The sequence below is a fragment of the Misgurnus anguillicaudatus genome, chromosome 24 (genome assembly GCF_027580225.2).
Source record: "Misgurnus anguillicaudatus chromosome 24, ASM2758022v2, whole genome shotgun sequence".
Classification (NCBI taxonomy): domain Eukaryota; kingdom Metazoa; phylum Chordata; class Actinopteri; order Cypriniformes; family Cobitidae; genus Misgurnus; species Misgurnus anguillicaudatus.
In genome coordinates this window covers 987,631-1,015,387 of record NC_073360.2, presented here as the reverse complement: position 1 = coordinate 1,015,387, position 27,757 = coordinate 987,631, and the positions used below count along the sequence as shown (strand labels likewise).

The 27,757-nt window shown below is 37.7% G+C and overlaps 1 protein-coding gene across 1 annotated transcript; it reads left to right on the top strand.

Annotated features, from left to right (window-relative positions):
- The first annotated feature begins 20,789 nt into the window (after positions 1 to 20,789).
- On the top strand, positions 20,790 to 23,126 carry foxl2a (forkhead box L2a). Its single transcript, XM_055195582.2, has one exon. It carries the CDS (start codon positions 21,469 to 21,471, stop codon positions 22,387 to 22,389), a length of 921 nt encoding a protein of 306 aa, XP_055051557.2. The 5' UTR covers positions 20,790 to 21,468; the 3' UTR covers positions 22,390 to 23,126.
- Positions 23,127 to 27,757: the final 4,631 nt, after the last annotated feature.

Here is a 27,757-nt window from a genome sequence, read left to right as displayed (position 1 = left end):
AATAAAAGCTCCATTAAGCATTTATCTGTCTTTTTACATCTTTGCTGGCCTTTTTTATATCTTCATTGCTATTATTTTTTGATTTATCTACTCGCTGGATGTATTCTTTGGAACATGGCTGAAGTTTCAGTTCTATCAAGCTATGAGTGTGCGCTGGTGTTGTCTATTCTTTAAAAGATAAGCGGATTTACTTGGCTTACAGGTAAAAGTGTTGCACAAACATTGACTAATGCTAATGTAAATAATATAAATGTAGTAATTGTGTCCTAAATACTGTATATGGTTGCATGGTCGAAGATCATTTTAACACTAATTAAAGATCAGGTCACATCAGATTGGGTATCACATGGTCTTTACTCATAATGAAAAATGGATTTCAGTCAGCGCCTAATGGTTCTTGCTGTGGAGGCTATTTGTATTATGACACCTTAACATGGCCTTTTAAAACGACGCAGCACTGTGAGATCATATTCACAAACACTGCACACACACACACATACATGCCAAATGGCAGTTTTCACTCTTCACCAAAACTGGCAGACATTCCATTCTGTCAGCGCTCACACCTGGCATATAACGACATTGCTCTCTCTTTTATTCTGTAAAACAGTGCTCAATATTTTGCAATTGGATTAAAATAAAAATATTTTTTCCTTGTATGCCAGATGATTTGAAAAATATCCCTTTCACAATTTCACCCACTAACTTATCACTTTTCCTCTGGTTTGTTTCTTTTTACTAATTCAAATATTTTATCCTTCTCACATTCTTTCCTCTTTCTTTACCTGCATAGTAATAGCTGCAAATAACTGCATTATTAATCAGAGGTGTCCCCCAAGGGCCTGTGTTAGGTTAATACTAGTTTTTGATTATTTCTGTTAAATGTTAATGTTGCTAATGTAAATTCTCTCTCTCTCTCTCTCTCTCTCTCTCTCTCTCTCTCTCTCTCTCTCTCTCTCTCTCTCTCTCTCTCTCTTCTTTTTTGGATTAGAGTTAGCCACACCCACACCAAAAGCTTTCCTCAGATCTCTGCCAGCTGTGATATCCCACTGCCACACTGTCTTACATACACACAGCCCGAGGAGAGCATGCAGTCATGCACACATCTGAATAAGCACTGTAGATGGGGGCGTCTTTTGTGTTATGTTGTTTTTATTGGTGCTTATTAAGACAAGCATTGCTGTTACTAAAAAACGTGCCATATCAGAGATAAGAACATTTTAGAATTGATAGCAATCGCATTGGTAACAGTCCACAACACTCTGCAAAAGAAAGCTCCTCTTGTTAACAATGTTTTATTTTGTTTCATGTTTTTTTCTGATCACATATCCCTTGAGTGCTTGAGAAATAGTAAGATTTGATGCTGTTTGATGATTGATAAAAGCTTTGGCCTAGAGTCTTGTGATTGACAGCTGTAAGTAAATTAAAATCCCCCCTCTCTTGGCTGGCTGTACTGTTGAGTTGTGTATTCCAGCTGGGTTCTTTTCTCTAATTTCTCTCTAGTTTCTGATGTTTGATGTTTCTGCTGAGCCCCGAGCTTCCCAAGTCCAGGTGTTTGCTATTTAGGGGATGTCTGTCAGTGTTGTTGTGTTTTGGGTGTGGACAGTGTTTTTTGAGTGTGTCTAAGGGTGTTCAGCGCATATATGCAGGGTTTACATGGGCCGAGTGGAAAAATTCCTTCCATACCAATAGAGCTCAATTAGACACCTGTAGCAAACAGAAAGATTCAATCCTGGGTAAAGGTTCTTATAATCTTTAGATAACCAAAAAGTGATGTTATGGCTAAGAATGTTTAAAACTCTATGTCCCTATTGACACACTAAAGCAAAAGTATATAAATAAACAGGAAGTATGTAAACATAAAATCTAAGTATGTAAATAAGCATTGATAAAGTTGTTTATTGTTCTTGTAATGTGTGCCTTTCTCAATTACTTTCTTTCCTCTTTGTTGTTTCAGAGAAAGTGACTGTTGGCACTGTTGACTGGTAATCAGTGTTGGGGGTAACGCATTACAAGTAACGCACATTACGTAATAATATTACTTTTCTGAAGTAACGAGTAAAGTAACGCATTCGTTTTTAAATGTACACATTAATATTTGAATGTACTGAATTAAACTAAACATAGTCAAATTATGCACTCTATGTGTACACCCCTCTGTGGGAACTGTTTGAGTCAGAAAATGAGATGGCAGGCCAGAGCTCGACATTTTTGTGATGAAATATGCAATTTCTGAATGCAGAACTTTTCGGTCATAAAAACACCTGCAAGGCCTGAAAGAGATCAAGCCTCAGCCAAGAAAAATGCAAAAGTAACTAAAAAGTAATGTGAGCATTACTTTCCATGAAAAGTAACTAAGTAACACAATTAGTTACTTTTTTGGGGAATAACTTAATATTGTAATGCAATACTTTTAAAAGTAACTTTCCCCAACAGTGCTGGTAACTATATCTACCACAATGAGACATACATCACATACGGATACTTCAGCTCTGTGTTCGTCATATACTGTATGACCAACATAGTGGAAACAACACAAGCTATTTGTAGCTTGACTGTGTTAAAGACAGCAAACACTGTTGCTCTGTGGCACTTTTTAATATCCACTCTATTTAAACATCAAGATTTAAGATTTGACTCCCATGCAGAGAACACACATTGATAAAATGTATCAGATATGATATTTACATTTACATTTAGTCATTTAGCAGAAGCTTTTGTCCAAAGTGACTTACAAATGAAGCAAAAGAAGCAATTAGAGCAACACAAGAACAACAATAAGTGCACCAGAACTTCTCAAATCTCATCAAGTCTTACACAATATACATAGCCATGTTTTTTTTCGACAGACGATAAAGATAGTAAGATAGAAAAATAGCAAAAGACATTAGTAAGTAAGGTGTTGGCGGAAGAGATGGGTTTTTAGCCAATTCTTAAAGGGACACTCCACTTTTTTGAAAATATGCTCATTTTCCAGCTCCCCTAGAGTTAAACATTTGATTTTTACCTTTATTTAAATCCATTCAGCTGATCTCTGGTTCTGGCGTTACACCTTTTAGCATAGCTTAGCATAATCCATTGAATCTGATTAGACCATTAGCATCGCGCTACAAAATAACCGAAGAGTTTTGATTTTTTTTCCTATTTAAAACTTGACTCTTCTGTAGTTACAACGTGGACTAATACTGACAGAAAATTAAAAGTTGTGATTTTTTAGGCAAATATGGCTAGAAACTATACTCTTATTCTGGCGTAATAATCAAGGACCTTGCAGCTGTAACATGGCTGCACGAGGTGCAAAGATATTACGCAGCAACCGAAATTAGTCCCCTTAGTATTTTCAATAGCAGGGGACTATTTTCAGGCACTGCGTAATATCATTGTGCCTCCTGCAGCCATGTTATGGCAGCAAAGTCCTTGATTATTACCCCAGAATGAGAGTATATTGAAACTCTTTGGTTATTTTTTAGCGTGATGCTAATGGTCTAATCAGATTCAATGGATTGTTCTAAGCTATGCTAAAACCCCTGAAATCGGTGGAATGGATTCCAAAACGGTAAAAATCAAATGTTTAACTCTAGAGGAGCTGGAAAATAAGCATATTTTCAAAAAAAGTGGAGTGTTCCTTTAAAGGCGGCTACAGACTCAGCAGATCTTGACGCAACACGCGAAAATTCCACAGATGAGGAACAGAACAAGAGAAGGTACGCGATAGTGATTTTTTTCCCTTTTTGTGATGGCACCACACGCCGTCATTTGGTGGCAAAGTGCAGGGATCTAGAAGATATATATGTCAGTATAAGCGATTGAAGGATTAAAGTTTCAACCAAATACATAAATGGTATTGGAGGTGTTGTGGTATTCGAGACTAATGGTCGTCAGACCGGTCTCAAGGAAATTTCTCATGTCTCGTTCTCAACTTTAATTGTACTCTGGATTTTATTTAAAAAAACCACATCTGCAATAATATCATCAAATTGCTGATGCATTGTCTTATGTGCATTGTCGGTGCATTTGTTAATTTTTTTATGTTTGATGTATAACATCCTGCTTATATGCAATCAATACCTTTAAAAACTATTTCTAATTTGATTACATTATTACTGTTGTGTTGTGTCTGAAATAAACAGGGGCTTGTGTCACAAATTTCAAAATCAAGGGAGCGGTTTTCACAAATATGAGCACAAATATGATAATTGTAAATGTGATATTGATTTTGTACAAATGTTTACTACAACTCATCTCTAGTCAAGATAAATTCAAGAGTTGATTCAACAAAACAATTTAAGGCAGCAAAGATGCCTATTTTCTTATCCTATTATAGTTTTGTTAAAATAGTTTACAGACTTTGATATATCTTGGAATTTTACAGGTTTTCTGCATCTTAAATGTGTTTGTAATTGTTTCCTCATAACAGTTCAGAACTGCAATGACTTAATATTTGTATTTAATTGTGACTTTTTGGCTAAAGTTATTGCAATATTTTAGATGAATTCAAGTAGTGCTGGTCTTGTCTTTGTCTAAACCTCTCAAGTTCTTAATCTTGTCTTCGTATCGATTCACTCTGTTCTTGGTCTTGACTTGGTCTCGGTTTAAGTAGACAAGTAAACCCTTGTTTAGAGGTAATATGCCAGTGAAAATGAAGGAGAATGTTTGAAGGAAAAGGCGTGTCACATGCATGCATGCAAGCGGGATGTCCAATCAGAGAGCTGCGTCATTCACCCTCTTCCTTTCCCATCATATACACGCGACACAGTTAATCAGTGTACAGCATACACACATAACTCGGCCTCTCAACCAACTCTTTCCTCATTTCCTAATTCTTTTGCTGTGTTTCCTGCCTCAAAAATCTCTAATCATTCACCATTTCTTGTTTCAAGCAAACGAAAGAATCTTTGGCTCGAAGAACATCCCTCATCTTCCCTTCATCGTCTCGCCGTTCATTCAGCGCTAATTGGGATCTGTCATCGCTCGGATCTGAGGGTTTATTATTAGAAGGGTGCTTCCTGTTGCAGATAAAAATAATCAAAGGGCTCTGTGAACACATGTAATAGGGGGTCCTCTGGGGCATGTATTGTGTGTGTGCGTGTTAGGACGAGGGACTGGATGGATAAAGTCTCACTGAAGCCTGTCTGTTGCTTCATTGTTGGAGTGAATTAGAATGTAGATATCTTTAGTCACATGTGTTACCACAAAACTTCTTCCATCCCTCCTGGCCACCCTGTTCAACCACAGAGCAGGTCAGCCTGCTGTCTGTCAATTAACACCTAGTCGCTTCGAACCCTCCCCTTTAAATAAGTAAGAAATAAAAAACCTGTGAACCAGACATGGCCCTCCATTCACTTAGTCTTTCATTACCACCCACCTCCACACAAACACACACACTTAAACTATCTCTTTTCACCATCGACTGCGACCAGAGAGTGAAAGGGAAGAAAAATGTCAGCAGCCATTCTGTGCACCTGTCAGCTGTGAGGTGACAATGCGACAGCTGCTGGCTTATGGCGGTGATCAATGCAAAAAACCTCAAAAACCCTCATTTTGTAAACCTTCTTCTGAATGATGATGAAATCAATAGAGTTGATAGCTTGTATACCTTTATCACCTTGTGCTGTACTCTATGGGAGTTGGTTAACGGGAAGTGTTTTGGACAATCTGATTAGTACATATTTTATGAGTTGACTAATTCATATGAATTTGTACGAAGAAAAACATACAAAAAGTAGGTTTATTATAAACAAACAATAATGATACCCCACACCTAGTCTAGGGCGTGGAGATGTCTCCACAATAACAGACCGGTGTGTAACCATCATTCACAGATGTCTCTAAAGTATATAACAACAGTGGCAAACATGGTAAAATATCTCTATTAGATTTCACAAATGGCTTCAAGCAAAACTCTTTTTTAAAGACTTCATGCCGTGAGCCTCACATACTTTAAAAATGCAGTGTTTATTCGATCTTGAGGAAGCATATTGCACAGACATGGCAGCTTTCTTATTCGATCAGATGGCTTTGTATTGTTTCAAGTCAGACCGTTAAAGATTGCGAAACAGAAATCCAAAACAGTTTCGGCGCAGCCGGGGACACGTCACACGCCGGCGCAGCCGGGGACACGTCACCAGTCGGCTTTTCAGCCACAGGACGTTAAAAATCGTGTTCCCCATGGACATTTTGTTTCCCCTGTTTTTTCCCCACCTCCCCTTCATCATTTATTATTTTTGTTAAATCATCCCAATCCTTTTGTTACCTATGTTTGTTTACCTCTGTTGTTCGTAGTAATGTTGTCGTGGTTGTCTTCTGTTGTTCAGTCTTTAGTTCCTCGTGTTTAATGTTTTTGTTTGTTTTTGTTTGTGACGTCTTGTATCCGTCTTTTAAGTGGGGGGTACTGTCATGGTCCTGTCAGACATCCGTGCTAGATGTAGGTCTGAGTGCATCTGACAGGACCGTGGCAGTATCATGTTCTGTGTGGGGACATGTGGGATCACATTCTGTGTGTGGCTTCCACATGTTCCCGGTGTCTTGTTGCTGTCGTGATCTTGCCAGACCTTAGTGTAGATCAGGTCTATGTTCTGTGGGCAAGGTCAGGGCAGCAGTGTGTGTACGTGGGAACACGTGTGTTCACATCATATCTGTGTGACACGTGTTCCCAGTGTTTTGTGGCTGTCATGGTCTTGCCTGACCTTGGTTATTATCCAGAGGGCAGGACCAGGGCAGCAGTGTTTTATGTGGGAATATGTGTGTATTCACATCATATCTGTGTAACACGTATTCCCAGTGTCTTGTCACTTTTACCCTACTCCCTTATGTAATCATGTCTTAAGTGATTAATTATGTTCACCTGTTCCCCATTGATGTGGTGTCTTTATAATGCCCTTGTGTTCTCTGTGTGGTGTGCGTGCGTTGTTGTATATCCTGTGTTTATGTACTCCAGTGTCTGTTCCTGTTATTCCCAGTTTCTGATTTGTGTTCCAACACAGTGCTATTATTTCATATTCTGTTTTACCCCCACGTGGGTTTGTTTTGTTCAGTTTATTCAAATACAGTTATATTTTTCATACATTCCTCTGCGTTTGGGTTCTTCCTTTTATACCACAATCCGGTTTATACGTACCGTGACAAGTTTCCCAGAAATCCTATATAATTCAACAAATCAGAGGACGACTTCGAATCTGCTTCCATGTTTAAGTGCTATAAGTGGGTCCCCAGTGCTTCTATCAACCTAGAAAATATGTAAAAGATCAACCCAGTAACTCAGTTTTGGTAAACCATTCTCTACAAGCATGTGAAAAAATAGGTCATTGTAATTTGGCTCCTATTGTGATGTCAGAATAGGATAATACCGCCCCTTAATCTGCACTATCCAACCACAGCACAGCCATTTAGTGCAGAAAGAAAGAGAGATAGAAAACAATTGACAGCACAATTGAGTTTCAATTGCAACAAACCACCATCATTGTGATCAGTATTTGCACTTCATTCGCTCATTTGCATTTTAAATGACACACCAAAAACGGCACACTTTTGCTCAGGCCTACAAAGTGCCAATTTTAACATGTTAAAATAAATTATCTTTGTAGTATTTTGAGCTAGAACTTCAATTACGCACTTTGGGGACACCAAATATTTAGTTAACATCTTAAAAAATCTCATAATATGTCCCCTTTAATGTTCATTTAACTTTGAACAAACTGTTGCCAGTAAATAACATAAATGTAAAATCTACAGTAAGTTACTGGGAACCAGCTGCCAGTAATTCTGTAATTTCTACAGACATTTTTTACAGTGTAAGTTTTAAAGGATTAGTTCACCTGTGATTTGACAAATGATCTGTCATAATTTATTTACTCTTATGTGGTTCCAAACCTATATGGCTTTCTTTCTTTTGGGGCTCCCAAATTTAAATGTTTTTTTTTAATGTGCATGCTGGTCTTTTCTCCAGATTTGTCAACTGGACTTGAGTGATGGTAAGAAAGGAGGTGCTCACAAGGATGTACATGGCTGGACCTTTTATCACTCTCTGTCATTGTGCAAGACCACGTATTACCTAATTACTAATATCCACAAGGATGTAGAAAAATAAAATGTAGATATGTGGAAAAAAGTCTATCTGTCCTACTTAGAAACTGATCCTGATTTTGAGGGCCAAATTTCAGTGATACAGTTAATCAAATAATCTTTTTAAGCATTGGTAGAAACAAGTCTAGGTAACAGTAACACTTTATTTTACGACCCGCAAAGTACCGCGTAATTAAACCGACTTTACAGCGTACCTATTTGTAACAACAGAGTACCTCTACAGTACATACAGTACTTGTAGGTATAACGGAACAATATGTTAAGTTTGGGGTAATAAGGGGGTAAGAATATATGGAAAATTATTCTCTAAGTATTTCATAACTACAGGGTACCTATTGTAATATTACGTGGTATGTATGACTTACGTCTATGGGTAATATGGTCTATTTTTAATATGTTTGTTTTTGTTCATATTTGCTACTTACCTGATGAAGTGTAGGGGAGACCGGGGCTGGTTGTCTCACGAGTTGGTTGTCACACTGCTTATTTCAGACATACTACATGGCACTGTGGTACAATTTTGATATCAATTTGTTAGCCTTTAATAGATTACTCATTTGCACTTGAAATTTTGCTGAGCAGACACAAAACATTGAGGTTAGGAGACATTTTTTTATTTTTATGGGTCAGAGTAAATTTTCATGTTGGTGTTGTTTTTGTGTTGAGATATTGTATGATATTAGTCATTCAAAAACAAAACACTCATTAAAAAGCTAAAAGTAGTAGCTTTATTTTGAGTCATCTTTTAGTGATCAAGTTAAAGCCGTGTGGCAGCTAGCTTAGCATGTTCGTCAAGAAGTCAGTTGGGGATGATTGTCACATAGCTTGCGGGGTTGGTTGTCACATAAGAATATTGGACATGTAGACCTTTTAAGACTGTTTGTCTGTTTGTTTGTTTGTTTTTGTTTGCTGTTAAAATAAAATAAATAAAGCATTAAATAAAGAGGTTTTAACACTGAAAATTATTTCATTTTATTTCTCAACACAGTAGACAGTAGGCTTTGTGCCCAGCTGCACTACTTCCTGAACTTCGGCCGGCGTCTTGTTTCCTGTCTGCCATTGTTGGGCGAACTGATTGATCCAGGTGTGCCTGACCTCAGTAGTCACCACAACAATAATCAGACACACGTGGATTAATCAGTTTGTCCAATAATGGCAGACGGGAAACAAGGAGCTGGCTGAAGTTCATAGTGCAGCTGGGCATAAAACCTATTCAAGTAACTGATCACCCACTTTAATCCCATTGTTTAAACATAAGGGGCATTAATAACAACTATCATAGGGGTGGATTCATATTAAAACTTATTTGCAGTTTCTAGCTTAAAAAACAAAAAAGTTACACATTATCTTTTCAGATCCCAATTTATCACTGAAATCCTATTGAACCTCTATAGGGACAACCAACCCCATACCCTGTGACAACCAACTCCGTGATGGGGTTGGTTGTCACATTGTGTCAGAGTGTCTTTGATGGTTAATTACTTCCTGTTACAATACATTCTAAAAATAAAAAGTATACACATTTAAAGCCAAGACTCCAAAGTTTAATTTCATGTAGGAATTACTGCTGAAAGATTTTTTGAAGATGAGCAATTCATGCATGAGTAAAAATTGTGACAACCAACCCCGGTCTCCCCTAGCCTACAGTTGATGTCTACAAGCCACGTCGGCAAATAAAATATAACAGCACAATACAAATAATAGCAACTTGTACCTCTTTGATCTGTATATGTATACAGGAGTTACCAAGTAACTCTTATATTTGCGGGCTGTAAATTAAAGTGAAGAAAGTTTTTAAAACCTCTTAAAGAAATTTCACCTCAGGATCGCGTTCCAGCAAACCTCCCGCAGACGGCTGCGCGCTCTACACCTGCGCAGTAGCCTACGCATGTAGTCATCTTTTGATTTAGCGGGAGCTGATATCTGCTGTTGTTTCATTCTGGTTTGCCATTGCATGATTATATTTGGCTAAAATAATTGTCTTTACACATGTTGCAAAGTTTTATTCTACCAATGATAACACCTATTAAAAATAAACCAATAGCGTGCTGCTTTGTCATTATTGTGTCATTTGAAATAAAAGTAAATAAATTGCAAAGCTCCCGCAAATTTAAGAGTTTCCTTGTAAATAGGGAATAAGTTGCTATTTTTATTGTACTTACCTTAAAGAAAAGATAACCACTTTAAATCAGCTGGACTTTTGTTTTTAAAAGCAAGTAATAGGCTTCTAAAATAAAAGTGATGTGCTGTTATATTTATTTGCCGATGTGGCTCGTAGACATCGACTGTATACAACATTCAGTAGTCAATATGAAAAATTCACAATCAAATCATTAAAAAAAACATAATTTCCCCATAGACTTGACTAAGTCATACATACCATGTAATATTATAATAGGTACTCTGTAGTTATAAAATACTTAGAGTATAAATAATTTATAATTCTTCATATTCTTACCCCCTTATTACCCCAAACTTAAAATATTATTCCCTTATACCTACAAGTACGTACTGTAGAGGTACCCTGTTGTTACAAATAGGTACGCTGTAAATTCGGTTTAATTACGCGGTACTTTGCGGGTTGTAAAATAAAGTGTTACCACAAATCTGCTATCAAACAGACACACACGCTTTGCTACACTACCAAAATGCAAAAGTCTAACCTTCTCCTTTCTTTAAAGTTGAAACAGGGGTGAATACCATATGGTTATTTTGAAAGAAAAGGTTCTTCCTGCATTGAGGCATAGGAAGGTGAACAGGAAAAAGTTTGGCAGAACAGGAAGTGTATGCACCTGCATGTGATTTGAGGCTGTCAGTTTCTGACTCTATCTTCCAAATCCATGTCTATTATTTTAAAAAACACAACTGAAATTCTGCTTCAGACCTGTGTGCGGGCAAAACATGACAGACAGCTGTGTCATGTTGTGATCCAGTTCCCCCTCCTTTTCTCCAATAATTTCCTGTCTCTGTATTCTGGCTATGTTCAGAATGAAACACTACTATAGCATTCTGCTTACTGCACTGTGTTAAACAGAACACGCAGTGCAACATGTTTTTGCAGCATCCATCAACTGTCATGATCCTGTCAGCCCTGTATGTCTTATGTGTTTCATGTGACAGGGTCATGGCAGCCCTCACTGTTGTCTTGTTTTGTGTGGAGAGTCACGTGGCCTGTGTTTGTGTTTTGTGTGCCTCATGCTCTCCTGTCTTAAGTCTTGACCCCACCCCTCGTTGCCTTGTTAATTATTCATTATTAGTTTACGCCCTTCACCTGTGTGTCCTTGTTTCCTAGTTTAGTTCTTCCCTATTTAAAGCCATTGTGTGTGATGTCCTGTGTCGGATCATTGTGTGTGACACGTTTGACACTGTCATGGGTCCTGTTTTGTTTTGCCATGTCTTGTTGTATGTTATCATTTATATTCTTGCCTTGTTTACCCCCTCAAGGGTGTTTTTGTTATATAATAAAAGTATTTTTGGTTAAGAGCTGTCTGCACTTGGGTTCTGTCCTCCGTATCCCTGACAGAATGATCCGACCATTCTAGAACCCAGCAGACAGCTGTTTTTTGTTTTGTTTACCTAGTTTTGTTCACATCCTTCGTTTGTTCCTGTCATCTTGTTTGGTGTCTGTGTCCCGGTATGGTGAGCTGTGGCTAAGCTCACGGGCAGCGAGACGTGGGCCCGCGTTCCTGGTCGGTGAGCCGCGGGTCCCTAGAGGGAGGACCGCGAGAGGGCATTCCTGTTCTGGGAGCCGCGAGATCCTGGGCGGTGAGACTTGAGCACGCGTTCCGGGAAGGTGAGCCGCGGGTGCCTGTCCTGGGATGGCTGTCTTTGTGCCGGTTCTGGTTGGGGAGCAGAGGAGGGGTTCCTGCTTCCCGGACGGCGTGCCGCAAGTGCCGGCTTTCTGGAGGGAGAGTTCCGGGTGCCTGTTCCCGGTCGGTGAGCTCCGCGGGAGTGTTCCCGGTCTGTGAACCCCGCAGGTGCGTGCCTGTTCGGCGAGCTCTGCGGCCGTGTTCCTGGTTGGCGAGCCCCGCAGGGGCATGGCTGGCCGGTGAGCCTAGAGCGGCGCAGGGATCCTGTGCCCACCTCCTTGCGGAGACTGGAGTCCCGCTTCTTGTCTTTAGGGTCCAGATCCCTGGCACTGTCTTGCCTTGTTGACTTTTATATGGTGTTATGTGTTATTCTTGTGTACCTGTTTCCTGGGGACGTCCCTTAAGAGGGGACTTAAAATTTGCGTTTCTTTTCTATCGCCACTAGCAGCCTCTGCCATTGTTGCTCTACTTGTAGAGAGGCATCAGAGTGGCACACATGGGATAATCGGAATTGTAGTTCCCACTTCTCCCTCTGCTCGCTACACTTGGCCAAAAAAACTACACTTGTTGCCCGGAAGACCTAACGTTTTATCGAATCATGTTACCACGATGATTCTGTAAAAAATGTATACCGGAATATTGCGAAATTTATAATACCGTTACATCCCTAATATAGTAATAGCTTACTTAAGGATGCAGGAAACACTCCATACAAAAGTCTAAGAACACCGAGAGTGGAAGTTCTGTCACAACTTTGTGAAAGCCAGAAGCTTGACATCAAATGAGTCTCTGAGCATCCTACAGATAAAATCATTAAATGCCAAAATATATTTGACTTTCTTAAAGATATTTTCTTATATTCCAATCGGTCTACCAGGAACTTCCCAATAGGCATAGTACCAGAAAAAACACTGTGCTGGAAAATGGAAGGGTCCAAACACATTATCATAATGGTGAATTGGAGCGGTGCTATACTAAATGCTTGTTTTCAGGTAGGACTGGATGATAATTTGTTTCCTGAGCATGATAAATTGCCACTAGTCAATTTTCTAAATTATGTCCTACAATTAAAATAAGAGGTTGATATTACAAATTAGGACTGTAGGGCTTCTGAGGGATTTATTTAATCATCCTATCCTAAAATCCAAGCAGTTCTCTAACTTACCCAGAGCCAGTTCCCGAGTTTGTCTTACCATGACTTGATGATGTGCATGCTCATCCTCTTAAAATCCACAAGGTGCACGCTCTTCCGCCTGAAGTCTGCGAGGTGCACGCTCACTCCCCTGATCTCAACGAGGTGCACACTCGTTTTCTGATCTCCACAAGTCCGATGCTCGCTCCCCTGATCTTCACTAATCCCACGCTCGCTCTTTTGATCTCTGCGAGGTAAGTGCCTTATCCCCTGATTTCTGCGAGGTGCCCGCTCACTCACCTGAACTTTGTGAGTTGCACAAACGCTCACCTGAACTCTGGCAAACTCACTTTCATGTCCTCTTTGAGGAGCTTGCTCACTCTCCTGAACTCTGTGAGATGCTTGCTCACTCCCCTGTATTCCCCAGAGCTCCAACTCTTTTCTGAATTTTATTCCGAAACATGCACTCCTGCTCTGACTATGTTATGGATTCTCACTCAAGCCTGAATTCTTTCATGAGCCCATTCTCCAGCCAGAACTCTGTCACGGGGGCACACCTTCACCTTCCAAGTCTTTGCAAAGTGTACACGCACCCTCCTGAACTGTGAGAGGTGCACACTTGCTTACAAGAACTCTGTCCTGTGCATGTTTGTCCTCCTGAACTGAGTAAGATTCACATTCGCTCTCCTGAACTCTTTCCAGTATATCCACACCCTCCCTACCTGCGCAAGGCACACGCTTGCTCTCCTAAACTCTGCAAGTTGCATGCTTGTTCTTCAGAGCCCAGTCAAGTGCATGCTGTTGTCCCAGAGCTCAGCACCTCCAGAACTGTGTCCAGAGATCATTGTGCCGGCCTTGATTGGAAGCTTCCTCTCCTGTGCCATCCTGTCTGTCCATCCTCCAACAGCCTCCAGGATGAAACCCCCCAGGCAGGTTGTACTCTTCTTGTGTTTAGGTGTAAGATCTGCCTTCTGCCTGTTTCTCCATGTTTCCCCGTTCTTCATTTCCCAGAATCCGCCATGCTCCCCCACCTGTTTATTGTCTACAATCATCCTCACCTGCCAGCAATCAACTTCACTCCATTTATAACCTGTTTGTTCTCCCCATTGTTGTCCCTTCTCGCTAATGATACGTTTGTTTATTAAAGTTTAGGATTTTGGATTACTCCTCATCTCTTTCATCTTCCTCATCCTCCATAACACACCTAGCTTGACAGAGATCTGCTTTGTTCACACTTGACTGTCAATTCTAGAGCCCCACAAAGAGGGACAGAGAAGGAAAAGGTGCAGATGGGTCCCATGTTGGTGAAAGAACGTTGTTTCTTGCATCTAAAGTGAGAGTAATGCATGTGGTGGATGACAGGAATATGCTGGAGGAACATATTATAGCTAGGGAGAAGAAAGCTATGTCAAGCCTGGTGGGCACAGTTTTTTTTATTTCATTGTTTTTTTTTTCATTTCCAGTTGACTATTATATTCTGCATAAGATATAAAAACATCAAGGAAACTGCCCTTTTAATTTCAAATGCTTCGGCACAACAGACAAAAGTTTCTTACCCCATCTTACCAATAATTTTAACTAGTGCTCTTGTTCAGTGGGATATTGTGGGGGTATCAAACTAAATCAGCTGCCAAATGCCATGCCAACCCTGGTTCCAGGTATGAGTGTATTTCTTGACCGCCCTGTCTCCATTATAAGGTAATAATACCATCTAAGCTGTAATGTTTTGGTTTTCATCCCTTTCACTGTGGCGAAATCAGATTGTACAAAGACATTTGAATTTGACTATAGAAATTAGCCACCTCATAAAATACATACAAATTGCCATGAGATTGCATAAATGGTTTTATTTGGACTCTATTGTTAGGTGATATTTTAACAAAGTCTCTCAAACTATTTTTTAATCATGTTTAACTCCTACATTCTATCAAGAGTTTATTACCGGTTGTGATTTGAAATAAGACATATAAGACAAGATGGCTTTACACTATGAACTATGTACTTTTATAGCATGTTGAATTGATAAATGTCAATTTTTATTATTATTATTTTGAATCAACTCAAAGTATCACATTAAAAGAAGTACACCCTTTTTTTCATGTTGTTTTATTTTTTTATCTTATTAACATACAGTAGCACAGTGAGTGATGTTTGTCATCAACATGACAATGACAAATATGATAAAATTGGATCAGAAGCACTGACAGATGATTCAGACTGCATCATCTATCAGAGAACATGACATTAGTTTAAACATGATAATGAGAATAACAACACTGATTTACTGTAATTGGGCTACTTTTAGTGAGATCGCCTTTCGTGCCATAGTTTCAGATCCACCCCGACCCTCTGATAGGGCTTTTCCTGCTGGTCAAGGGTGCTGATTGACGGCCGTTGGCTTGACAGACCCCCGCCTGCTTTAATCAGCCTTGGTTCCGAAAACTAAAAGGTTTTTTTTAAAATGCTTCTGAGCTTTGTCCCAAAAACAAACACACAAAGCACTTCCTTCAGGAAAATGGTCACAGCTTGTGCGTGTGTGTGGCTTTGAAGTGAACATCCAAACACACACGCCTTCATAGGCGCTTTTGGAGGAGTTACACACCAATAAAGCACAAACAAAACATAGGCTGTGTGCTGGGATTGTGCATGCATGTGTTTCTTTACAAAAGTGAAAGAGAAAGAGTAGAATTGACAAAGAGGACACACCTTGTTGCACATGACACTGATGTCTCTGTGTGCCTTTAGTATGAGGAAATACAATAACGCAGAACTAAAAATGTTCCCAGTCCCACTTTCTATTAGGTGACTATTACGTATTTACATCAATGCACGTGCTGATACATGCAGATTATTTTACACAATACTTTTTTAGGGGTGAGAAGCAAGTTCAGTTATGGTTAATATGTAAAACCCAAACTTGAACCTAAAGTAAAATTTACATAGGTGAATTGATTCAACAACATTCTGCACCACATCATTTGACAGGAAAAACATAGAAAGCACCCGAAAATGACTATAAAACAAGTCCATATAGCTCTTACAAATGCTGATACTGTACCCTCACCTTTAAAGTCATTTTAGATAAAAGCTTCTGCTAAATAAATGAATGCAAATGTATGTATGTGTCAACATTTTAGGGTCACTTGACTGAACTGTTTTTTGGTGATGCTTGGTTAATTAGTTTAACAGATAAGAAATAACTACCAACATATTTTGTTCTTAAAGCAATTTTTTATTTTAAAGAATGTTTTTGAGATGGATAACTTTAACCGATTAATGAAACAACAAACAATAAGAGTCAAGAATAGAGGGGAACTTTTACAATATTATTTAAAAAGACATCAACACATGTGTTGCACAACAAGTAAAAACAGCCCTTAAGTTTGCGTATACAGATTGTTGATAAAATGTCAAAGGTGCTTTTTACAAATTCTGACAAAGGGTGAAGATGGTTAAATCTAACATTGATTTATTTTGAAAATTTTTTAGTCACAGTGTGATTAAAACATGGCTTATATTTGTGTTATTCAATACACTCAAAAATAGCTCTTTGGCTCATTCAATCATGGACAGTGGTTTCACGTGATTGACTCGCATTTTCTCAACATGAAATTAACATGTAAGTTCTACTCATTTACTTCATGTTGATAGAGGATGACTGAATCATGTTTACTTAACTTGAAAAAAAAATACTCCATGCAGACACAAAATAACTGAACCATGTAAACCCAAAACAATTTTCAAATAAAAACAATTTGTTTAATTCACTCTTAGATAACTTTTATTTAAATTCTTCAAACAATGCAAAAGCTGATCAGGGCATTAATCAATATAATGCATTCAGATCAAACAACAGTAAAAAAATATATTTAGTCAGTCTGTTCACCACCTAAGCAAATGCTCTACTCTTCAACACAATGGTAACCTCCTAAAAACACCAACATAACACAAACTCTTTTTAATAGCAACACAACAAACTACTAAACATTAATGTCTCTTCTTTAGTTCACCTTGATTAAAAATGCATAAAAGAGTACTTTATTACGCTTTAGTACGCTCTCATTATTCAGTCCTATGCAAAGCAAATCTCCTGCCTAAATTTGAAAAATTATTTTGAATCATGTTCTTTCAAAATGGAAAGGTCACGTTAATCCAAAAAGTTACAATTTCAATTCAGTTCTAGGCGGTTATTTACTGGCCCAAGTTAACTTGCTCAAGCCACAAAGTAATATAAGATAATATAATATTATTTCTGTCCACAGTCAGTATGACGTCAAACGAGTTACATGCCAAAATTTAATATGTACGGTTAAACAATGGTTTGTTTAAATCTTTGAAAACTGTAAACGCAATAGTAACAATAATGCTTGCTTAAGCAAACACCACACACTATTTCAGTAAAAGTGTAAAAAAGTGTAATGCAACAATTAACATTAAAACTGAATCTGCTTACACGCTACTAGTTCTTCAGACTCTATGGCTGCGACATAATTCATATGTTTAAATGTAAGATTTCTTCGATGCTTGGTGGCCAAGCATTTCAAAAGCTTTCTCTTTAAAGGTTTGTGGTATGTGGACTGTCATCATCTACTGCAGAGATGCAAAGCCTGATCCCCTAGTGTCTGTGCTCTAGAGTTTAAGAGCCAAGCAGGATTATCCACACCAGATGAAACTTTAGACCTATTTCAAAGAGATTGACAAGGATTAGACAATTACCTGTTAATGCCCTCATCTGCCAAAATTCAACAGTAAACAGTCCACATCTGGGCCTCATCATGGTTAAAAACACACACCAAAAACATAAAGATGCTTAAAATGTAAAAATGTTAAATCTTTCTTCTAAATACACACTGAGATATCACTCTACAGTATGATGATGATGTGTAAAATACTACATTTATATCTTGGGTACAAAACAGAAGTTAACTAAATATGATAAAACCTGGAGTGGTATATCATTTCTAACCAAACTGACATTAAATTAAAAATAAATCTGTGTAAAAAAAAGAATATATACAATGTAAAAAATCTTTTGATAAATCAACTCAGATCTACAAGTCATGTCAACTTACTATTATTTATCTTGAGAGGTGAAATGAAGTTGACATTTTTCAACTATATTTTATAAGTTATAACAACTCATCTTTAGTTATAACAACTCATCTCTAGTCAAGATAAATAATAGTAAGTTGACATGACTTGCAAATTTGAGTTGATTCAACAAAAAAGCAAAGAATTTTAATGAATATTAAAACATAAACTGGTGTTTTAAAAATGTATTATTTACTTATGGAAAATACTGAAATAACTGATCACATCAGAGAACTCAAGAGATCTGAGACACGAAATAAGTGAGGGATGTAGAAAATAAGAGCAGAGAATGGTTATGTGTGGAGGTCCAAAGCAGGTTCTTAAATCCCTATGGATTTGAAGACGTCCTGTTTTACTTTTCCTTTCCTGCAGGAAACTACTCCTCACTGTGTGGAGAGACCGCTCTCTCCCCCGCTCTCTCTCTCTCTCTCTCTCTCTCTCTCTCTCTCTCTCTCTATCACTCACACAAACTGTTTCAATCATGCGTGCAAATAAATACAAAGACTTATAGACTTGCATTGCAGCTAGAACACAGGTAAAGTACAGATCACTTGTGTATATCTTTATCACCCTGTTAAACCACCCCTCGGGTGTTTTAAATTCTGTAAATATTTTTAAAAATCTTTTGTCTGTATTTTCACACCTATACTTTGCCTTAACGATTTATGGTACCCATCTGCCTTTTGAATGTCAAAAACCAAAACTAGCATACATAAGAACGGCATCAATTATTAAGGCGAAAAAATGACTACTTGATGAGTGTAAGAGCCGTGAAGAGCTGAAGTCAAACAGCTGGTTGACACAGTTGCAGTGTCATGGCTGCATTAACGTCCCTTGTTGTCGTGGAGACGTGATGCGATAAGATCTTCCACGATTCATAGCCACCCACATGTAGTTTATGCCTTTTGTGCTGTGGTCCAATGCCGTGCCAAGAATGATCTCTGGTCCCTTAGCAACCGCAGGGCATGGGGGTGTCAGGTGGAGACTCGCCCCATCACTCAGTCGCCTTGTACTGAACCTTAGCTCGTTCACCTGAATTAAACCTGCATGTTTTTGCTTCATTAACTTTGAGGATTTAAACATGTCAACTGTCAAAGCTGTCACTTCCTCTTCCTGGTGCAAGCTCCCTTGCTTACTGTTTGTGATGTGTGCCTATGACGAACAACCAAAAATGATATAGTTAAAATGTTTATAGATACAAATTCACAATTAAAGGAATTGCTTTCAAGCAAAACATTTAATGTGTTTGCATGTTAATAACTATTATTTTAGTTACTCTTCTGATTTAAAAGTTGGCCTACTGGTATGACTGACCTTTGGGTCACTATCTTTGCTGTGACCAATGATGGACCTTGTGTACACCTGAAGGGGTATTTTTATTGCTCTTTTTTTAAATCTTTGGCTCACTGATGTGCTGAATGTTTGAAATGCCTTTCTTTCCCTTGGTTCAAATGCATAGTTTCTTCTCATCAATTTACTACTTTATAGAAAAATGTGCACATTTACATATACTAGACTTGCTTATTTCTTACATTTTTACCGCTTTTCAAATAAACTTTTTTATCTTTTGTAAAGATATTTAAAAGATAGGCCTAGTGTTGGTTCGTTCTGGTTTTAAATGATTTTTTTTCCAAGATTTTTGCCGGTGTTCCCGAAATTGCACATTTAAAAAAAATACATATTTCTGACAAAGCATACAAATTAGTTTTAAAAGTACATAGACAGTCAACTGTATAATTACAATCTTTTACGAAATTTTCTAGGCCAGGTGCGTTTACAGCTGAAAAACAACTTCAGTGTGTACTTTAAAAGTCTTACTATAAACGAAATGTTTATTTAACATAGCTAAAAAATGTAATATGGTTCCGTTTATAAAGGTCTATGGAGGCAATTGGCTATGTCTGAACTGGAGAGAACAGTAGGCTATAAAGATCTATAGAAAAGATTTTAACTAAATTTTCATTAATTTCTATCCATTCATATCCATGTTAAAAAACGAAATAATTGAGGATTGATCGTTATTATGGGTTGAATTATTACAATATATGGCCAAACGTGGTGAATAAATTAATTTTGTGTTATCTAGTAGACACGTTAAAATGCTTAAACATTACTGAATATTAAAATAAATAATTGTGTTCTAGAAATGTGAGTAAATGTTAATGCTACGCTGAACATGAATCAATGATATCGCGTGGACGCGCTTAAATCAAAGTGAAAATTAAGGTAATTACATTCGTAGATCATTATTGAAAGGATCTGCAAATATCACTTAGTTTTGATTATTTGGTTAAAGATGTAATCTAAGCTTATAAGCTTAGGTGATCTGGGTTGAGATCTGACGTGCAATAGCGTCTACTAGTTGTGACTGACATGCTGCCATATTATTGGAGCAGATCGGATCTTACAATAGTAGGAAGCACATGCCCAAAACATATTTGTGTATTCATTGTATAAGAACACGCAGCCTAAAAAATAAATCGTAATGATGAAGTTAAATTAAATATAGTAATAAAGAAACGCGTGTCAAATAAATGCACATTGCCTGGTTTCAATAGGCAATTTTGTCAAGACTTTAATTTTTGCAATTAATATTTTGGATATAACGGAGAAGAAATAGGAAATGTTTTACTATTACGAAAGTCCGAAAATTGAGAAATTAAATAAGCATTGTGTTGGGAGTTTAAAAATTATTTATTTCCAGTCCTAAGAAAAACTATTCAATAAACAGCAAACAATAATAATGATGCTGATTGGGTTATTGCTCCTTGTTTGTCTTTCTTGAAAAGCTGCCATTGTTTATGTCAAGCTAACTAAATTTCTAATTGAAAGTGAAGTTCAATTACATGTTTACAAGTTGTTTAGCCTTATGGGCATGGCATTAATAAGTTCACTGATATATTTCTGCGCCCCTGCTTCTGCACCTGTTAGATATCAATTATGTCTTCTTAAATTCAGCGAGCAGTTGTTAGCTCATTTGTTTAGGTGAGAAGCGGTATTCAGCATTTGAAAGGGGCAAAACAAAAGAGGTGTATCGCGTCGTGGCACAAGAATCAGGAAGCTTTGTTTCCTTAACGCATCAAAAATGTGCATATGTGTGTGTGTGTGTTCAGGAGAGAACGGGTAGGCGGGCTTACGAAGAAACCAGTCCACAATTTACCCTACTTCTCCATGGGTATCTAGTTGAGGAGAAAGTCTGAGGCGCGAGAGCTCAGTAGTACCTTTAACTCTGGCATTAAGCTGCAGACAAACAAAAAAAGCCCTTATTAAGGGAAACATTTTTAATAGGCATTTAAGGACTTTGGTTTGCATTTGTACACGGGTTTGTTTTGGTGCAGGTCCGCCGCGTGCGCAATGATGGCCACTTACCCAGACCCTGAGGATAACGCCATGATCCTCATGGACACCAGCTCAAGCATAACGGATAAAGATCGAAGCAAAGACGAATCACCGCCCGAGAAGGGACCGGACAAATCCGACCCGACCCAGAAACCGCCGTACTCTTATGTGGCGTTAATCGCGATGGCGATCCGCGAGAGCTCGGAGAAGCGTCTCACGCTGTCCGGTATCTATCAGTATATCATCAGCAAGTTTCCTTTCTACGAGAAAAACAAGAAAGGATGGCAGAATAGCATACGACACAACCTATCACTCAATGAGTGCTTCATCAAAGTACCCCGGGAAGGAGGCGGCGAGCGCAAAGGCAATTACTGGACTCTGGACCCGGCTTGCGAGGACATGTTCGAGAAGGGCAACTACCGGCGGAGACGGCGCATGAAGAGACCGTTCAGGCCTCCACCGACGCATTTCCAACCCGGAAAGTCTCTCTTCGGTGGTGATGGGTACGGCTACCTCTCCCCGCCCAAATACCTGCAGTCAGGGTTCATCAACAACTCTTGGTCCACGGCGCCCATGCCCTACACCTCCTGTCAGATGAGCGGTGGGAACGTGAGTCCCGTTAACGTGAAAGGTTTGTCCGCGCCGTCCTCGTACAATCCATACTCTCGAGTGCAAAGCATGGCTCTCCCGGGCATGGTGAACTCTTACAACGGCATGGGTCACCATCATCATCATCATCATCACCACACGCACGCGCTCCCGCACGCGCAGCAACTAAGTCCCGCCACGGCAGCCCCGCCTCCGGTGTCCACAGGTAACGGAACGGGACTGCAGTTCGCTTGCCCGCGCCAGCCCACCGACCTCTCTATGATGCACTGTTCGTACTGGGAGCACGAGAGCAAACACTCGGCACTACACGCGCGAATTGATATATAGAAATAAACAAGGAACCAGAATGTCCTTGCTGAGAGACAATAATATGGTGATAGAAATCCAGAGATGAAAAGCAACAAACTCAAATTGATGATGTCAAAGCATGCCTGATGTATGACACATAACAAGAAGTAAAACCTCGATTATCAAGTCTGGGCACGCAAGTACCTCACAGATAGGGACTAAAGGTTTTCTTCCACGTGAGACTGATTTTTATGAACATTTGTGTACATAAACTGTGCAATCATTTGCGAAGAAGATGACCAGCTAACTGAAGGCACCATCATCTGGAATTACAAACCATGTTTACCTAAGTCCGTTTTCGACATGTTGTCAGTGACTTTGGATAGAAGTATTGGATTCTGAACCCTTTGTTCAATGAACATTTTAATTCTCCTTGATTTTGAATGTTTGAGGATACAGTGGAGCTCATGACGGGTAGTTAAACTGAAGCTTTGAGGAGGGGTATGTGAGCGAGACACAAAATACACATAAACACGCTCACACCTGTGTTTTGGTCTTTTGTTTCCGCGCAGGGCCCTGGACCGAGGGTCTTATAAGGGTCAGTGCACGTGACTGCTAGTTTGGAATATTTTTGTATGTACTATTTTATAAACAATAAGAAATACGTTTTAATGTCTTTGACGCAAAGGGACCATGTTTTACTAGCACTTTTCAGTCTTTTTTATTGGTCTAGTTTTTACCCATTAATAAAATTAAAGAAATGTAAACTTTGTCAATATAGCAGTGGTCGTAAATTGTATAATTTACCGGGCTCAATTCTGCCATAATATTATTAAAAACAATGGTTATTATTATTATTATTATTAAGCTCCAATTATTTTCCGAATTATTTTATAACAAGATCAAGTGTTTAACAAACTAGGCCTACATTTTTGGCTTAATACTAATTTATACATTTCGTGCATTTAAATTTCCTGGAATAAAAAGGCAAGAAAAGTTCTTCGATGCCATAGGAGAACTTTTTTTGGTCTCTTTTTGATCAAAAGTTCTTAAAAGAACAATTTCTTCTGTTTGCCTTTTCCACAACAAAGCACATTTGGTGCAACGAAAAGGTTCTATGAAGGTACAGTATGTTTATGGAACCATACAGCTCGACAAAGAACCTTATAGGAAATGATGAAGCATATTAAAGCATGTGCACTAGACAAGAAAATGCGACCCGATTACTGTATTTAAGTTATTTAAAACGTATGGTCCGTATGTGTATATTTTCAACATTATAAAAGACAAACGTTTCAGCAGTATCCTGGTAGCTCCGGGTAGTTGTTTTTGGATTTAAGACAATGGATCATTAACTTTAATTTAAAATGAACGCGCCTACCCCAAACACACAAACATATTTTATATATGTATATACCATGTTTATGTTTTGTATGTAATATTATATATTATTAATATTATTTAATATATATAATACAAAGTTTAAAATGTGTTATATCTCGTTAAGATTGCTCTACGAAATGTTTAAACCTCATCGAAGGACTTTTTGGGGGGCACCGTGCCTTTGCCAAGGGAAAATATAATGGATTTATGTTTGACACAAAATCCATTCAAAATGATTTCAAAGTTAAACTGCAGTTAGTAAAATAGACAAACATCTCGTTGTTGTTCATGAATCACTGACAAGCAGAGCTGTTTAAATAAAGTTCTTGTGGTACAGACATTATGTCGCCTATTAACACGCGAATAAACACGTTACAATTTCAGGCACTGTAAAACTTCCTTGTTGCACTTAAATGTTTAAGTTTAAGCAACTTGAATTAAGTAATTACAACTTATTTGACTAGTTAGAAGTTGCTATAAATTATAAAAAAATAAAGTTTAAATAACTTAAGCTCATATAACTTATTATTTTTTTTAATTTTTTTATACCTCCTCACTAGTCAAGAAAGTTGAAATGACTTGCTTCAAGTAGCTTAACCTTAAAAATTAAAGTTAAAAAAACAAGGAATTCTTTACAGGGATATGACATAAATCCTCGACTGCATTTTCAGATGAAAATGAACACTAATAAAATGATCGTACAAATAAAATAATTCAAATAAAAATGTATTACAAGAGAGTTTTTAAATTCTAAAGATTATAAATGTACTATTGCATAAATTTAGACCTATCGACAGAATTATTGTTTAAAATGAAAAGTGTATACTGGATAAATTAAATTACATTTTGTGTAAAATCAACACTGAAATATTATGCAGTGTGTTAAACCTGTATCTGTATTATAATGCATTTGCACAATTATGAAAGAAAAAAAACGTTCGAAACTAAAAAGACAACATTAAATAACACTATGTAAATGTCATTAATAACATTGTTATATTATATGCCTAACACTTTACGAATTATTAGATGATTAATCTACAATGAAATCATAAAAAATTCATGATTAAAAGTAGCCTGCACTGACTTGACTTATCGAGCTGGTAAGTATGCCACTATTGAAATTAATTAAAAATATACTTGTTCTCCAACTTTTTTGCTTGGGATAAACTCAAATAAATGGAACATGGTATAAAATTGATATGGATATATTTCGGTCATTTTAAACAATATCATATGCACAGTCATACGCTGTTCTGCTTTATGAGTCAAACTCAAATAGGCTAACCCCAAATCAACCAATAGTGCAGTTTTTATTTAAAATTTAAAATAACATTATTGAGAAGTTACATTATAGGTTTATTCGGTTTTGTATATTTGTTTCATTGTGATGTTGAAAATATATTCCACTGAATTAAAATATAAATTATTATTTTAATTCAGTATGTTCATATATTTTTTCTTTTTCACTAATTTTTGTTTTTTTTACAAACAGTAAAATAATTGTATTAATATGATAATCGGCTGGCATATTTAACCGATGTTTCTCGTTGTCGTGTTGTCCCATCCCCCGTTCGCGAAGCATTACAATAATTTTCAGGTGCCAGGTGTGCATCACATAATACACCCGCATGCAGGATACCCTGGAACAGTGGGAGGTGAAGGTGGGCCCCCTTTAAAGTATTCATGCATTCAGTGTGACCCAATGAAAGCGCGACAGGCAAAGCTGTCACCAAAATATCTCACCTCAAATATTTTTGACGGGGTAGTTCACAGGTGTACAGGTCTTCATATATAAGGTATAAGGTAGTTACACTCACAATCTGGATTTCAATTTATAAATAACGTCAATTTCCCCTCTCTATAATCATATGGATTTTATTGGTGCTGTTTGAAATAACAATAATAGTAATAATAATATTTAAATTAGGCTACTTCTTAGATAGGCTACACTCTAAAAACAAACGGTGCTATATAGCACCAAAAGTGGTTCTTTGCTCGTAATCATAGAAGAACCGTTTTTAGTGCCATATAGCACCATATAGTGCTATGTAGAACCATATTTGGTGCTATAGTGGTTCTATATGGCCCCTATATGGTTCTACACAGGTGCTTCACTGGTGCTTCACCGGTGCTATATGGCATTAAAAACGGTTCTTCTATGATTACGATCCAAAGCAACAGTTTTGGTTCTATATAGCACCGTTTGTTTTTTTAGAGTGTATGCTAAAGGGAAACTTCCCCAAAATTACTTTTTTGTTGCTAATTCTTTGTACTAACGTTTTATTAAAAGGTTACGTATGAAGTTGAATTACGGAAACAAAGTGGTTGCACTTTCTCTGCTTTTTGAACTATGAAGATTGCACCCTTGGTGTGCATTTAAGCGAAACAATAAAATCAACATGACTAATGAGGTCAAAAGATTCTTATACGAATTGAACCTCGATGGCACATGAGCTCTTTTTTGTATAGCAGTACGTAGGTTGATGGGATTTATATTGCTGCCCATCGTTTTGCGCATGCACCAAGAGCGACCACAGCATCTCGGGCTGACCCGGCCTCTGGTGTCGTTGCCAGTTTCCCAATGCTCGGGTGCACAATTAATTTCCCGCGATTCCTAGTTTCCACGAGCTTGCTCGCTGACCCTGAGCGCATTAAACAAGAGAGAGGGGTCAGCAATGTTTGCTATACGCAGGAAAATGGCCAGAGATTTGATTTGAACAAATCCGGCAATTGTTACAATGCACATGATTTTTAAAAAAATCAGAAAAAGTTGTCATTAGAGTTTAGTGGTTTCATTTTCTAATTTTTCTCTTTTTACTTTTGGACATGGATTGTAGGTGAATGATGTTTTGTATTTTTTTTCTATGATAAACAAGAAAAGACACTAAATAAGCATCTATTTGAAATAATTATTACTGAGGTGTATTATGATCGTTTATAAACAGGAAATACACACACTATAGGGCGATATCTTGAGCAAACAAAGGACATTTATTTTCCAAAATAGGCAGCTAAAAATAAAAGCTGTGTCTTCATCTTTTAGAATCTGAGATTCGTGCTAAATCATACAGGCACCTCTAAATGACCTCTGTATGCAAAGGGCGTTCAGATATTGCCATGTTTAACAGTGCTAGACAGGTTTTAAGAGGCAAATACCATCAAGTACGTTACAAATCCAAGATTATTAAAAAAAAACTTTAGATGAGCATCACCGAGATATAGGCTATATCTGAAAAAAAATATCCTCAGGTATGATTGCACAGCATTTAATATGCATAACATTTTTAATAATGTAGGTCTCTTTTAATTAATTTGGGAACATACTTCAAAACAATATTTTCGCATTCTCAGCCTCACTGTGTCTGTTATTAAAGTTTGACTACCAGAGCAAGACCTGTTGGCAAATAATTATTTTCTGTTTTTTATGTTTTTAATGTATGTGTAAACAAGTGCTCAAAATAAATGCTGAAAGTCAAATACATATTTATCATATTCACAATGAACCAACAATTATTGTGCTGGCAACCCAGACCCACCAACAATCGTAAAAAAAAACCCTTTTCCAGCTCTCATTACTCATTAATTCAGCTCTCCTATGGACAAGAAGAAGAAATAAAAATCTCCACCTTTACCACCGTTTCTAAGACAAACATCTTAAAGGTTTAAAATCAAATTAAGAAGCAAAAAAAAACATGTCCTTCAGGCAATTACATACCTCTTGGCTAAAGTTCACAATTAAACAAATGATTATATTTTGATACCCATAATTATACGCCTAGGCATGGGGTCTCCTTTCAAGAGTCATGTGTGTCTGGTTATAGTTGATGAGATTATGAGTCAGGCTGGTTTGGGTCCAGTTAAAGGGAAAGTTTAATGGAATAAGAATGGAATGAGTGAATAATGGAAGCATGCTGCCTGCAGGTCCACCCCTATACTTTCAGTGCGGCACACTTTAGCTGAAAACATTTATAGGTGCTAACATCTTATGCTACTTGATGGTGATAAATAAGAAGACAATAAT